Raw genomic sequence first — 15610 nt, 5'->3', positions numbered from 1 at the left:
CTAACAGTTGCTGGAAGGAAACCACTCAGGGACTTCACCATGAGCCCAATGGGACTTTAAAACAGTTACAGAGTTTAATGGCTGTGATAAGAGAAAACTGAGGATGTATCAACAACATTGTAGTTACTCCACAATACTAACCCCATTCACAGTGAAAAGAAGGAAGCCTGTACAGAATACAAATATTCCAAAACATGCATACTTTTTTCAACAAGGCATTAAAGTGATACTGCAAAAAAATTGGCAAAGCAATTAACTTTTTGTCCTGAATACAAAGTATTATGTTTGAGGTAAATCCAATACAACACATTACTGAGTACCACTCTTCATATCTTCAAGCATAATTGTGTCTGCATCATGTTATGGGTATGCTTGTAATCTTTTGAGGATAAAAAATAAACGTAATGGAGATAAGCACATGCAAAATCCTATCGGGAAAGTCTGCTTTCCGCCAAATACTGGGCGATGAATTAACCTTTCAGCAGGACAACAACCCAAAACACAAGGTCAAATCTACACTGTTGTTCTTTGCCAAGAAGACCATGAATGTTCCTGAGTGTCTGAGTTACAGTTTTGACTGAAATATACTTGAAAATATATGGCAAGACCTTAAAATGGTTGTCTAGCAACGATCATCAACCAGCTTGAAAAATGTTGATAAGAATAATGGGCAAATGTTGCACAATCCATGTGTGGAAAGCTCTTAGAGACTTACCCAGATAGACTTATAACTGTAATCATTGCCAAAGGTGATTGTACAAAGTATTGACTCAGGGGTGTGAATACTTATGCAAATGAGATATTTCTGAATTTAATTTTCAATAAATATGCAAACATTTCTAAAAATATGTTTTCACTATGCCATTATTGTCTGTAGATGGGTGAGAAAAACAACAACAATTTCATCCATTTTTAATTCAGTCTGTAACACAACAAAATATGGAATAAGTCAAATGGTGTAATTACTTTCTGAAGGCACAGTAAAGGCCCAGTGCAATCAAAAACTTGATTTCCTGTGTTTTATAATATATTTCCACAATATGAGGTTGGAATAATACTGTGAAATGGTAATAATTCCCTTTAGTATTTAACTAGGCAAGTCAGTTTAATTAAAAACAAATTACTCTTTTCAATGATGGCCTAGGAACAGTGGGTTAACTGCCTGTTCAGGGGCAGAATGACAGATTTGTACCTTGTCAGCTCGGAGATTTGAACTTGCAACCTTTCGGTTATTAGTCCAATGCGCTAACCACTAGGCTACCCTGTCGCCCCAAAACTATGCAGAAAACGAGTTAATAGATCAATAAGAAAGGTAGTTCCAAACCTCTCTGCCAATAACAGATCACTTTCAGCTTTCCCCTCCCCACTCAGAGCACTCCGAGACATTCCTATCAAAATTATTGTTTGAGAAACTGCCCTTTGCTAAAAAGCTCTTTTTTTGTTTATTTTTGACAATTTTAATTGAAAGCAATCACTGTACGGAACTGAATTGTTACCCAGAAATGATTTGATATTGAGATAAAAAACGGCTGATAAAAGGCCTGATGATTATCACCAGTTGAATTGGGTACTGGTATAGATCAAATAGGGGAACGTCTGGGGGATACTCAAAGAGAGGTTTGCGAAAAACAGACGTAGACCATTAGATTTCTCCCCACAGAATGAACCTATCCTGATTGTGGCCAGTCTTTCCCAGCCCTGGGTCTAAGAGTAGGAGTGCTGATCTAGGACTAGAGAGCCCACCACTGTTTATGATGGATTTCTGTCCAGCTGAGCATGTCATTAGATTCTCATCAGTATTACCACCAGGAGACCTATTAGCTGAAATCAGTGCAGGACACAGCATCTTTAATATTTCATTGGAAAATATTGATTTGTTGAAGGATGCAGTGTGTGATTGGCGAAATGCAAACCTGTAGTGAATTTCTTGGGACTGAGGATCTCTGATCTAGGACGGTGTCTTTCCTGTAGCCTTCCCTGTCCTCTGGCTCTAATGCCTCTGAGCTGCAGAATCCGACAAATGTCTGCCCTCTCAAGGGAAGATGAGTTGCTCAGCAAGAGGGTTCCACAAGCCTTTCTATGAAATCCATCCTCAAGATGAGTGAATGGAATTCCCATTTCCTATCCTCCAACTGCACCGTTCCATGATCTGTTCTTTCTCAGTTTGATCAGCTGACTCTAACAGACCACCTAATGCCCAGTTGGCTCAAATCCCACTCTTTTCTTTCATCATTTTTTTCTTTCTCAACAGAAATCAATCAGTTATCATTTAAAGCTCCTCTAATGGCCTGTCAGTCAATCTACTTCAATTCCAAATGTGACTTCAATCGTGATAATATTATAACATGCAATAGGCCTACTCAATAGTCAATAACTCAGAAGACAGTTCATATTTTGTCAAGAGATGGCAACGGACAGCTCTTAAACATTAGGTCAACGATGGATTACTTAGAATCAAAAGAAAATTCCAGTTGAAAATCTCCCACCCTAATTTCCACAATCTGGGAAGGGGCAATTGGGTTTCATTCATTTTTCAACTGGCCCCCAACTCAAGGCTTGAAGGCATCCCTCATTCTCCTAATGCTTACTGCTTAACACAATACGACGTCAAAGGGGATTTGACTGTTTTGGGAAATGATCAACATCAGTGCCATAAGAAGACCAATAAATGTCATTTGATTATTTGGCTACGGAGACCAAATAAAACTGTAGTTAATGAAGCATCGTTGAAAGTGGCTGAATCAGTGGCTGAGGCTATATCCAAATGATTGTAGTGTAGCCTCTATCTCATGGGTTTACACAACTGCATTGGATAACATAACTGATAGGCGAAATTTCAATTGAATACTTGGGAAATAATCAATATTCTTAATAGTGAAATCCGTTTATTAAATTTGTGTATAAAGGATTCATTACATGATATCGAAAAAAAATCATTGAGATTACTAGGAAATGTACATTTTGCGTATACATGTTCTGATTAAAGTAATAATGGGAAGGAAAGTAAACTGCACTTATTTTGTTGAATTATGATTCCACATTCTTCTTCTTCTTTTTTATATATATCAGTCTCATTAAAATAATAACATCATTCATTTTGCCCCCCCCCCCAAAAAAAATGTACCTTTCCCTTTTCCCACTGCCTCTCTCATAAACGAATGTGTTCTGCACCTGCCATTAGGCCAATGTCTGTCATCGAATATTGAATCAAGCAGAACGGAGCATGACCCCTTTTTAAGTTAATCAAATCATGCTGAAACTAGTTTGCGCAAAAAAATGTTTTACTCTGCATAACCAGTCTGTGTCGGTATTATACCCTTGTTTCCGCAGTGTGCACTTTGAAATCAATAGTGTCATTGACTCAAGTGCATTTTTTTTTCTTCATACAATTTCACTCGACAAGCTTTGTAACCCATCTTCACGATTCCGTCTCAGCTTGTTAACGTCGATACCAACTGTCCGTTGACAGGGTCAATTAGACCGGTATGATGGGCTACAACTTAATTGCCAGGGTGCCCAGTGTTGGAAACCACATGCTGATATTAGCCTATCCTTTCAAAGAAACGAACTGAAAGCAACAATAAATTAACATAAAGGACTGTATATTGTTGAAATAACAGGTAGGCATAACAATCATATGATATTGCAGAATTGAAGTTAAAAGTAGAGTGAAATGCAAACTTACCACCAGATAGGGTAACTTGGTATGGCATGCGTAAGCCCACAAAGAAACAGGAAACATCCAAGGTATATCATCCTTAAAAAAGTTTCGCTAAACATCTTCACCAGATACACGCGCGCACATACGCGCACACTAGTTTTTCAATGAGAGAAAAAACGAAACAATCTGCGCTGCTTACCAAAATGTCTCACCTTGTCCTAAAACTAGTGCCAGGTTAGAGAAACAGTATTTTGCGACTAGTCATGGCAGAACACAGGAGCCAAATATTAAAAGTTAAAACCAGCTTGCTTTTAGGACCCAATCAGCAGGTACTGCCAAAGGGGAAATTCTGGTGAGCGCTGTTCGTTCCCTTGCGTGCGCTCTTTGCCTGAGTCAGTTAGGCTGAACGCAAACACAAGAATGAGCCCATTTTAAGAAGATAATGTTTTAGTGCTCATTAAGACGTGGTCGCATTGGCATGCTGTGTGTGATATATAATGTTGTTTAAAGGAGAAGAGGGAGGGTCCGAGGTCTTTTAAATAGACATGGAACCCCCGTGGATTGGGTAGCTATAACAACCTGTCCGGATTTCACTCCCTGGTTTGAAGCTGCTAAAATGCAGAAATAAATATGTGTGAATTGCTTGAGCCCCGCTATTCAGTTTTCTAATCCTTCATTTGTCCCCTGTATGTCATTATGGATGCATCTACATACACCTGAGAAGTTGTTTTGTAAGTGATGAGCTGAGTACTAAAAACGTGGAACTTTAACTTGCAGATGTGGTTATATCATTACTCCCAAATTAGTACCTCAAACCAAATTTGCATGATCCTTAGAATGTTCCTTATACTATTATACCCATTCAGATAGCCTAGGTTGTAGAAAAAAATGATGTAACGAATTTGGGTTATTTTTGAAAGATGGAACATGTAATTATATCCGTCAATTATCCATTTTATGTGACTATATTTTGTCATTTTCTGCAGCATTTGGCAACATGCTTACTTTTGACACATTGTGATATCCGTTGAAATTGCGATGTTAGGGTTAATTGAAAGCTTTTGGTTCTTATCGATTCACTTTCACATAATTAATGCCGTTTATCTCATTTATCATGACAAAAGTTTTGGCCTACAAGAGAGAATGCATGTCGGTTGTACAAATAGTGTCAAATATCTACAAATAAGGAACCACCTAATCTGGAATCGAATATTGTTCACTTTACAGAATATAATATAATTTGTACTATTGGCGAGATAAACCATACATTTTAAAAAAACGAATTGTCCATACACATATGTCGGGCTATCTATGTACTTCATGTCTTTGCAGCATGAAGTACATATGGTTGCCTGTCCCTAGCTGTGGTGAGTTTAAATGACATGGTGTTGTACTTCCTCTCTCTCAATGTCAAGTGGCTGTTGATATGTGATCTAATAGGAAGTGGACTAGTCCTCATTCCCCATTGATATGCACTCACGGATGCATATCTTCGTTCGAACTATATTCTTGCGGTGATTGTTTAAATAAATAGCTTACCAGAGACCTATAGTTGCACGGACTGTCATGTTAAAGTAAACTCACACTGAAATAAGCTTTGAATTGACGAGAAAGGGGAACCAAGTTGTAGTAGGCAACAACGACTAAAATGCCAAGCAAATGGATTATACTCAAATCCAGTCACCCATTTAAATGATATATTTCCTCCAGCAGTTTTATCCCGTTTTACACATTTTCTATACCCAATAAATAAACGGACATTTTTGAAACCCTAATAAGATACACACTTTTTTTTGTGAATCCAACATTAATGAATTAAATGACGTACTTCATTCTTGTTCATCAATACGTTTTTTATGGATGTGTTGCCTTAAAAACATTTATGTTGGTTAATATAATGTGATACACAATCACATTCATCAATCAGTTGATTCACGAATTCATTAACTCCACCCCTCACTCACTCATAAATGTATTTCATTCTCATTTCAAAAGCCTCCAAACCGCGAGCCATCAGAAGTAGGATGAGAGCCGTCTGAAGAGGCACTACCCCCAGCTACGTTACATTCTCAGCGTGAAACATTTGGTTCTATCGCCATCTTGTGGACATTGAGCGTGCTATGAACTCGGTGCATTTTTATACGGAGCAGGGGTGGCACAACCACTCAGCAGACAAGACCAGGGGACCAAACGGATCAACAGCTTTTATCAGGAAGATAATGTCACCGTAGTAGGACCTCGAGACATACATTGCTTAGAACGGGCTGCAGAAACGTCCCTCTTCTCAATGATTGCTCTTGTACGCATCCTAAACTGTCTGTATCCGGTACACTACAGTTGACCACTTGATTGACATAGAATTCTTTGTGGTTCATTTCTGATGAGCCAAGGGGGTCTTGTTGATAGACAAGACAATAGGTCACAATTTCTCCACAGGAAAGTGATTCCTTCCTTTACTACTATGTGTCAAGACAAAATGAGTTGTGTTGAAAATTGTCGTTCTTGTTCTTGGTGAGTCATATTTAACCATGAACACTAGATTAAACACCCGATTTCAGATACTTTGAAATACATCTATAAATAGTCTCTCTTGAAACGTCGTTAGAAGCCAAGGTGTTCAGCGGCTGCAGCTAGAGAGGGCTACAGGTGCAGAGAGAACCAGGTGCCAAACCTGCCTCGGATAGAAGGGAAAATCTGGAAGCAGGCAGAAGGAAGGGGGTACTGACCATATGTCAATGGGTAATGGCAGGGAGGAAGTGTGAACGATGACTTTTTTCCAACTGCTGTCAGCATTGGCATGCGGTCTAAGTCAGGGGTGGTGAGGAAAACACATGTCTTCTCAGTTTACAGTAATAGCATGGCATGTCATGTGAATGTCTGTGCAGTGTAACTGCCCAGCCTGGAGGTGACGAATACACCATTTATACTGCATGAAGTCTGTGTGATGTGATTTTGCCAGTATTAGTCTTTATGAATCAGCTTGCGTACAAGCACCGATGAATGTCAGATTGACGTCGTGGTTGAAGTGTTGGAGCCCTCCAAGTCCTAGCTGCCTCTCAGGTTTACGAGAGAATGATGACTGTTTACTTGAGTTGAAATAACAGATCAAATCATGTTTCAGATTACCAGTGGCTCTTAGTATAGTTAGCTACTATGTAGTTACTGTTTTAATCACACCAATACATACAAATATACGTAAACAGTATACGTGCAAGTTGATTGAAAGTGTGACCCTGTCCTCTCTCCCGTGGGTGTAATACATCTGTCATTGTTGCTATTTTTCCGGCTGCAGCAGTGCCCATTCAGTTTTTTCCTCAGTGGGGAACAGAGCGACATTGTGTCAGTTGGCCACTATGGCACCTCTATGTGGCCAGGGTGACCTCACTGCCATGATGATGTCATCCACAGCATGATGTCAAGGCCAAGCCATGTCCATAGCAGTGAGTGACCCTGGCCAGCCAGCCCTGTATGTGTCTCCGGTTGCACATGGCTCATTCAGCCTCTCGTTGACAAAAGACAGCAGAGCACACTATAATGACATGACTTTAGAAAACATCGAATCAATCATACTTTTAAAAAATTTCATTACTAATGTGATTCTTTAGCTGAGGCGTGAAAATAAACGATGACACTGTGCCATTCAGACACGGGGATTGAGACGCGCGTGATTTAAATTCCATAGACACACTGTACACATGTTCATACACATCATTCATTTATTCTAACAACATGATTCTCTGCATTCATTCAGAGCGCCTACAGTCAATCCGTTATGCATTTACAGAACAGTGACATGCCACTGTTATTGAACTATAACTCAAAAGTGTACAGAGTCAAAATTATTGCAGTGAGGACATTTTTCTCCTTCTTTTCCCGGTTTTCATTTCTCTCTGCAGTTTGACGGTCTATTAGTGTTCATGTTTCAGTCTACATTGACTCATAGACTGGAATAGCTGCTTTATTTGCTATCCAGGGAAAATAACCCAATAGCTGGGTGGGCGATCTGAGTATTTTTGTAGCGCACTTGAATAAGATTAATTGTGCAAGGATGTCAACCACTAGATGGCAGCATTGCGTAATGAAATGATAGTTTCACCTCATTGAGTATTGTTCTGTTGTGTTTCCTTGGCTCCTCTTGTCATATAGACTATATTTAGATTACTGGCAACAACTATCAGACATAAAACAAACAGATCTGACAATCAATAGTGGATAATTAAGTATTTGCTAATTTCCTGCAATAGAATGTGTTCTCTAACAAAGAGATATTAAAGTATGATTTTTTTTTAACAGACAAGATAACAAAACAAAAGGTCAAGCTACAAGTCTAGCCAAACTGCATGTCAATCACCAACTCCCAAAAATTGGTTTCAGGTTCAGTTACAAAACCATACTCATGCAAAATCAGCAATCAAACAAACATTGACAACTACAACGGCAATTGAGATGTGTGTACAGTGTCCCATCTGAGCTGTAACGGCACGATCAAATGTTTCTAGTCTGGAACACAATTCCACCATGTCCTGACTGTGAGTGAGTTCAAATGCAGTCAACAGGAACACATAGCAGTGGCCCAGGCCAGGGAGACACAACCTATTGATTAAATACAGCCAGCCATTCCTCCAGTGGTGCTGCTCTGTTTACATTACAAAGTTCCCAAGGAAACGAGAGAAGGGAGTTAGCTGTGCCTTGATAAGTGTCAGTCTACGTCAGGACACACCCCAGGAGAAGCTCAGCTCACACCTGGAAACTACCCATCAATTTCCCCTTCACTTAAAGACATGCTAAAAGCTGCTATTCTTGGCAGGATAGGCGCTGCCATTTGGTGTTGATACCACTATGTCTCCCTCTGAGGTCCGGCCCTAGCCTTTTGAGGGTTCTAGGCGAGATTTGGTCAGGGGGCCCCTCTGCCTTGCGGGCAAAACATTTTAGTGGCTACCCTCTTTAATGGAGGAGAGAAACGTTTTCATTTCAAAGGGCTAATTGAGTGACTGTCAGACGTAATATTAATAAGACAGCATTGAAGGTGACCTCCACTCTGGACACATCCTCTCTGGGCAGTCTCTTGGACAGTAGAGTCACCAACATCTGTGGACTGGATGTGTATGACATCATACTATGTCAGGACGGATGGACAAGGTCATGGCCGTTGTACTTCCAGTTTCTGAGGACTAAGGACACAAATTGACAGGCAGACGTGTGTGTGTGCGCACGGATCTGTGTATGTGTCAGGATGAGCTATGATCCAGATGGGTGGGAAGGGAGGAAAGCTGTAGGTAGCCTGTACAGCCTCACTCCGCCCATTGCTGTGCCCTTCATCTGCAACTGGCCTTAACCCATTGCTATGGCATTTATCTGCATGTGTCGCCTCAGCCCTGGCCTTTGATCACTGGGCTCTTCCTCTAAGGCACTTGGACAGTTGTGTCAGAGCTGAGGTCACAGATAAAGCAGTGGAGTGTCTGAACATGAGAGTCAGTCAGTGGACGTTTTGACATCACAGGAACACCCTCCCTGTCAACTCAGGACAGAATGGCTTTCATCAACTGCAGCTTGTCAGGACGGACACAGGGAGCAGGGACACAGGCATCTCTCCTCCACGTATTCTACCTCCCTCTCGCTCTTTCCCTCCCTCCCTCTCTCCCTCCCTCCCTACAGACAATGACACTATCTCCGGGTCATCCCAGGTCATCATTGCTGACTAAGAGAGACACCAATGACCACAGCTGTTCCTTTAGTTATTCAAAAAGGAAAAATAAAACAGAATCTTGTCAACACCATAACACATTCCAATGGATACACATGAACTATATCAAAATAAAATGACATCCTGCAATGTTCAATGTTTTTTCCTGTTTAAAAAAATGTACTTGGGTGCTCAAGAGAGTAAAGCCAAATAGCAGATCCTGGAGATTTGTCACTCTGTATACATGGTTTACCCTGAGTGTTCACTTGTTTGCTTGGCAACCACTGGACTGATCATATCTTTTGGTTTTGGTGAATAACTGAATAATATCTATGTCTGATGGAGGGTCAATGCAAATGACCGACTATATGTTCTGGGTTTATAATGCACAACGAGTAACACTTGCTTGAAACGGAATGTAGTCAATTGAGTGAATTGTACATTTAAACAGACCACACATTAAGATATAGTGTTTCGTTAATAAATAGACCTTTGAAATGCGACATCAACTTGTCAAATATACTTTGTTGTTGTGCTTCCTAGGCTAACCCGCGTACAGTGTAATTCTCTACTGTCTACGATAACGTGCTGCAATATTGGACTTTGTTGAACTAAGATCAAACTTTACTATCACAAAGAAATGTTTAATCTCGCAATGTTGATGTTGTTATTCTTTGCGTTGGAAGAATAACAAGGCAAAGAAAGGCTAGCACTCTCAGTTGAACTCAACCCTCACTCAAAAACATTGGAGTCCTCCATTAGCGAAGTCTCCATAGCAAGGTGTCATTTAGACAGGGATTTTCGAGAATGGACATGCCACTACATGCACATACAATTTGGCTCAATTATGTCATAACATTTCACTAGAAAATGTGCAGGGACCATAAGTTACATGTCACAAATGAAGTCTTGGGATTAAGTTCCATTAAGGTATTCATTGGGACTGGAGAGCTCCCACTTTATGCTGCCATATAACCTACTGTATTATCTTAAAAGCTATAGGCAATCTATATACTATATATATATATATATACAACAGTTTATATATATATACAACCATTTTTATATATATAGTTTATATGCAGTGTATATATATATATACAACAATTTAGAACCCTTGAATGAGTAGTTGTGTCCAAACTTTTGACTATATATATATATATATAGTGGACACACAGCACCAGTCAAAAGTTTGGAAACAACTACTCATTCAAGGGTTCTAAATTGTAGAATAATAGTGAAGACATCAAAACTATGAACTAACACATGGAATCACGTAGTAACCCCAAAAAAATCATTGTCCTGTTGAGAAACAACAGGTAGAAAAACCCTTGAATGAGTAGGTGTGTCCAAACATTTGCCTAGTACTGTACATAAGCACTTTGTGACAACTGCTGATGTAAAAAGGGCTTTATAAAATACATGTGATAGAATTGAATTAGTGTACAGATCATACAGTACTGTCCCATTGTGAAAAAATATCAACAAAGACCTCAGCATAATCTGTATACTACATGTGTCGTGAGCTGCAGCTTTGACATTAATTCCAGTATTTGTCATTGTAAGCTTTCCTTTTGACCTTTATCTCATTATGCCAGAAACCTGTACTGTGAATAAGTACATCCTTGGGGAGTTCAGATGATGAGGTGAAGTTGCATGTGGGAGATCCTGGTGTCACTAATTTACAACAGGACTAAATACCTGTTGCCTGGTTACACTACTCCAAATCCAGGCCCCCTCGATTGATTACATTATTTGTTATGATATTCAATCACGTCCGCAGGTCTGTGGTTAAATAATGTGCAACCAACAGAGTTGATGAGGGTATCTCCCCCCCCCCCCGCATAGTTACCTCACTCCTCCCCAGTTCGCAGTGTTGGGTAAGTGGATGAGTTATGTCATTTAGAGTGTACCCAGGGACACAATCAAAACAATCCAGGGATTGACAGTGCATGTACTGCCGTTTCAAAAACAACAGTTACTTATCCGGTTCCGAAGGAAGAGTGGACTGGCTGGCTGGTCCTGAGAACTGCACAGTGCACAGTGGTGCGACCTGAACGACCGGGCGCCTGAAACAGCAGTGAGCGCAGACGCACCGTCAGCCTACATCCCAAGCCACAAATTATGTCTGGGGCATGGAAAAGATCTTGTGGGCTGGCCGGGCAGAGTAGGGGTGGTGAGAGCAAGAGAGGAGGTTGGTGGTGGTGGTAGCAGAGCCGGATTGGACGGATACGGTACCAAGACAAGGTCAGAGCAAGGCTAATACGCAAGAGACTGGAAGTACTGTAGTAGTACCAGAAACTCCACGTTGGAACTTCTCTGGCGTGTCCTGAGCTCACTGGTTCAGTCACAGGACTGACAAACGTCAAACTGTTGAGGGCATCTACTGTGGGCATCAATTGTGTCTGAAAAAGGTGCAGATAGTCTACCCGTGTCAAGATATCTGGGGCCATGCAAACATCAGCCATCAGGTTTAGGTTTAGCCTGTGCTGAAAGAAATACCTCGAACTTCGTCAACATCCTACAGCACATTCCAGCTCATTTGAATGGTTTGCGCTCAGAAGTGCTCCTAACCGCAATGCCCAGAGGAAACTCATTGTAATTGCAAAGAAATGCAACACTGCAGGCTAACTCCTAATCCTGTCTGAGCATTGTAGTCACACTATGAGTTGAGACCAGGTTGGCTTTTTCACAAGAAAAGATAAAAGCCACACCCGCATTTAGTTACGGATACCTTTCACCGTGATATTTGATATTTCGACATACAAAATCATTTCTATTATTCACGTTCCTCGATGCAAAATGCGTAACAAATTGATGCAAAAATTCAGTCAGGCATCATAGCCGCCATATCAGAGGTGTGAGAGACAGAGATTAAAGTCAAGAGGCGTGAAGAACAGAGGAGTAGGGTAGAGTAGCTGCAACAAGTTGAAGGGAAAAGTACTGACACACACAAACACACACCAAAGGACTGCTTTCCTGGTTTCTCAGCCTGGTGTAATGAGAAGGGCGAGCATTTAACTTAAGCAGGGTGTGGGAATCAATTACCCCACTCACCAGACATGCAGGACCAGTGGGTAATGCCTGCCAGGATTACTGTTCATTCTTGTCATGTACTGTAACCGACAAATCCTCCAGCTGATCTCCTTTAAACCAGGTGCTAATAAGAAGCAGACCAGGGACCTCTCTCTTACTGGGGCGCAGATTCAGAACTGAACTGACTGAAAAAAGTGGGATGCAAGTGGACACCTGTATGTAGTCATACCAAGCACAACACTTCCTTGGACTCATTTCTCATTCACTCGTATCCCCTATTTGTGATGCTGTCTATCTAGCAGAACTGGCCAATCGGTAAACAGAAACTTGGCAGAAGCATGGCTGTTCCTGGTACAGGTGTGAACGTTACTGTGATCTTAGTGATGAATGGGGATGTGTTGTTTAATTCTGGGGGATGAATAGACTTCATCCCTGGTTCTGGCATGAGTTTTCCCCATGTGCAGGCTAGGAGAAGAAAGCTGGATTCTTCCCAAGTCCAGATCCATATCTATCTTTTACTCCTTGCTTCATAGATTAAGGCGCGCGCGCAATATGTCAGGCAACAGGCTCCTGTTAAAAGAACGAAACTACGATCTTGATGTGTCTGAAAATCATGCAATGTATTGATTATCTGTGTAAAATGATGACCATGAACGTTTCTATTATGCAACCGAACACTATAGATTGGAATAGAAGTACCAGAACGAGCATAGACAATCTTTTCATGAGCACGCTTGCCAAAATCCTATTGATTTATGGCTTTGAGTATGAATTTGTGCTTACTAATAAAAGGTTTCATCTTCTGCTCTTGCGAAATATTAGCCTAAAGAAATATGCTTTGCACATGCAGTTTGCGAACTACAAATGAACCGTACTTAGTTCAGTTTGTACCTAGTTCAGTTCAAACTTAGTTAAGTTTTCTTCTCTTGTGAGAAATAACACTGAAAAGGATATTCCACAAATGCTATAGGCACATTCACTGATCTTTGATGTAGGTGGAGAATATTTGACCAAAAAGAATGAGTAATGGTTACACTGTCTGTGATATATTATGTTTTCGCTAAACATATGCAGGCCAGCTGCAGGCGTCTGCAGGTGATCTAAACAGTGTTTCTCTCCATGTAGCCAATACATTCACTTTTGGGAGCAGAGCAACATGGGGGATTATATTTGTCCATAACGTCTTTTTGACAGATGTACCCAGCACCAGAACACATTTTGAATGAGCATATAGTGCCAACTGAGAATACAAAACATTAAGAACACCTGCTCGTTCCATGACAGACTGACCAGGTGGATCCAGGTGATCACCGATGTTCCCATATTGATGTCACTTGTGAAATCCACTTCAATCAGTGTAGGTGAAGGGCAGGAGACGGGTGTAAAGAAGGATTTTCAAGCCGTGAGACAATTGAGACATGGATTGTGTTTGTATGTGTTCCATTCAGAGGGTGAATGAGCAAGACAAAATATTGAAGTGCCTTTGAATGGGGAAAATCATTGGGGGGGGCGCAGTAAGGTGTTACTAATGTTTGGTATACTCAGTGTAGTCACTGCTACACAGAATACTGTAGCAATAGAAGTGATGATTCAGTGAAAAATAGGTAACGCATAAACTTTTCCAAGCCAAGCCATTTAGTGGTGTAGGCTAGACTACATGCAACTATTGCACAACCCCTAGCCCCTAAAGGCTAGCTTGCCATTCCAGAAATGACATGTCATTGACCAATTGGCAGTAAAAAAAAACCAAAGTATATAGCAGACTGACACCTCTGCTCAGCTGACCTCAGTTAGCATGCTGCACAACGACTACTGGACACCTTCCAACACAGAGGGACAGCTCATGAATGTCAAAATCAGGTGTTGTTGACTTCACTAGTCTCTACCTCAAAGGTTCTAAACATGCTCATGACAAGTTCACCCAGTTTCACAGAGTTCCTTAGGCCTAATGTCTGTATGCAAGGAAATTACTCCATAAAAAGAATAATGTTGGGTTATAACAAATACTTCTCAATTAGAAGGTCTATTGTCAGTCTGTAAAGTAAGACTGTGGTTGTGTGTGCACGCTCGTGCCTGCGCACATTTGAAAACATTTGACAATATCATTCATTGATTTCATAATGTAAAATATTGAATATTGAACATCATGCATAATTATAATGTCTAACAATCAGCGCCACAAAGCAAGTCCTCTCTCTCTCTCTCTGTATCTCTCTGTTACCCACTCCTTCTCTCTCTCTCTGTGTATCTCTCTGTTACCCACTCCTTCTCTCTCTCTGTATCTCTCTGTTACCCACTCCTTCTCTCTCTCTGTATCTCTCTGTTACCCACTCCTTCTCTCTCTCTCTGTATCTCTCTGTTACCCACTCCTTCTCTCTCTCTCTCTGTATCTCTCTGTTACCCACTCCTTCTCTCTCTCTCTGTGTATCTCTCTGTTACCCACTCCTTCTCTCTCTCTGTATCTCTCTGTTACCCACTCCTTCTCTGTATCTATCTGTTACCCACTCCTTCTCTCTCTCTGTATCTCTCTGTTACCCACTCCTTCTCTCTCTCTCTCTGTATCTCTCTGTTACCCACTCCTTCTCTCTCTCTGTATCTCTCTGTTACCCACTCCTTCTCTCTCTCTCTCTGTATCTCTCTGTTACCCACTCCTTCTCTCTCTCTCTCTCTGTATCTCTCTGTTACCCACTCCTTCTCTCTCTCTGTGTCTCTCTGTTACCCACTCCTTCTCTCTCTCTCTGTATCTCTCTGTTACCCACTCCTTCTCTCTATCTCTGTATCTCTCTGTTACCCACTCCTTCTCTCTCTCTCTCTGTATCTCTCTGTTACCCACTCCTTCTCTCTCTCTGTGTGTATCTCTCTGTTACCCACTCCTTCTCTCTCTCTGTATCTCTCTGTTACCCACTCCTTCTCTCTCTCTGTATCTCTCTGTTACCCACTCCTTCTCTCTCTCTGTATCTCTCTGTTACCCACTCCTTCTCTCTCTCTCTCTGTATCTCTCTGTTACCCACTCCTTCTCTCTCTCTGTATCTCTCTGTTACCCACTCCTTCTCTCTCTCTCTCTGTATCTCTCTGTTACCCACTCCTTCTCTCTCTCTCTGTATCTCTCTGTTACCCACTCCTTCTCTCTCTCTGTATCTCTCTGTTACCCACTCCTTCTCTCTCTCTCTCTGTATCTCTCTGTTACCCACTCCTTCTCTCTCTCTGTATCTCTCTGTTACCCACTCCTT

General features: G+C 41.1%; 1 protein-coding gene across 1 annotated transcript in view; it reads right to left on the bottom strand.

The window, feature by feature from the left end:
* LOC124040891 (protein Wnt-3a) overlaps positions 1 to 3812 on the bottom strand; it is a 25029-nt gene extending 21217 nt beyond the window's left edge. The window contains exon 1 of the mRNA XM_046358004.1: positions 3686 to 3812. Within this exon, the coding sequence (XP_046213960.1) occupies positions 3686 to 3780 (95 nt within the window). The 5' untranslated portion in view covers positions 3781 to 3812. The remainder of the gene's footprint in view (positions 1 to 3685) is intronic.
* Positions 3813 to 15610: the final 11798 nt, after the last annotated feature.

The sequence above is a fragment of the Oncorhynchus gorbuscha genome, linkage group LG08, assembly GCF_021184085.1.
Source record: "Oncorhynchus gorbuscha isolate QuinsamMale2020 ecotype Even-year linkage group LG08, OgorEven_v1.0, whole genome shotgun sequence".
Lineage (NCBI taxonomy): Eukaryota > Metazoa > Chordata > Actinopteri > Salmoniformes > Salmonidae > Oncorhynchus > Oncorhynchus gorbuscha.
This window is presented reverse-complemented; position numbering and strand designations above follow the sequence as displayed.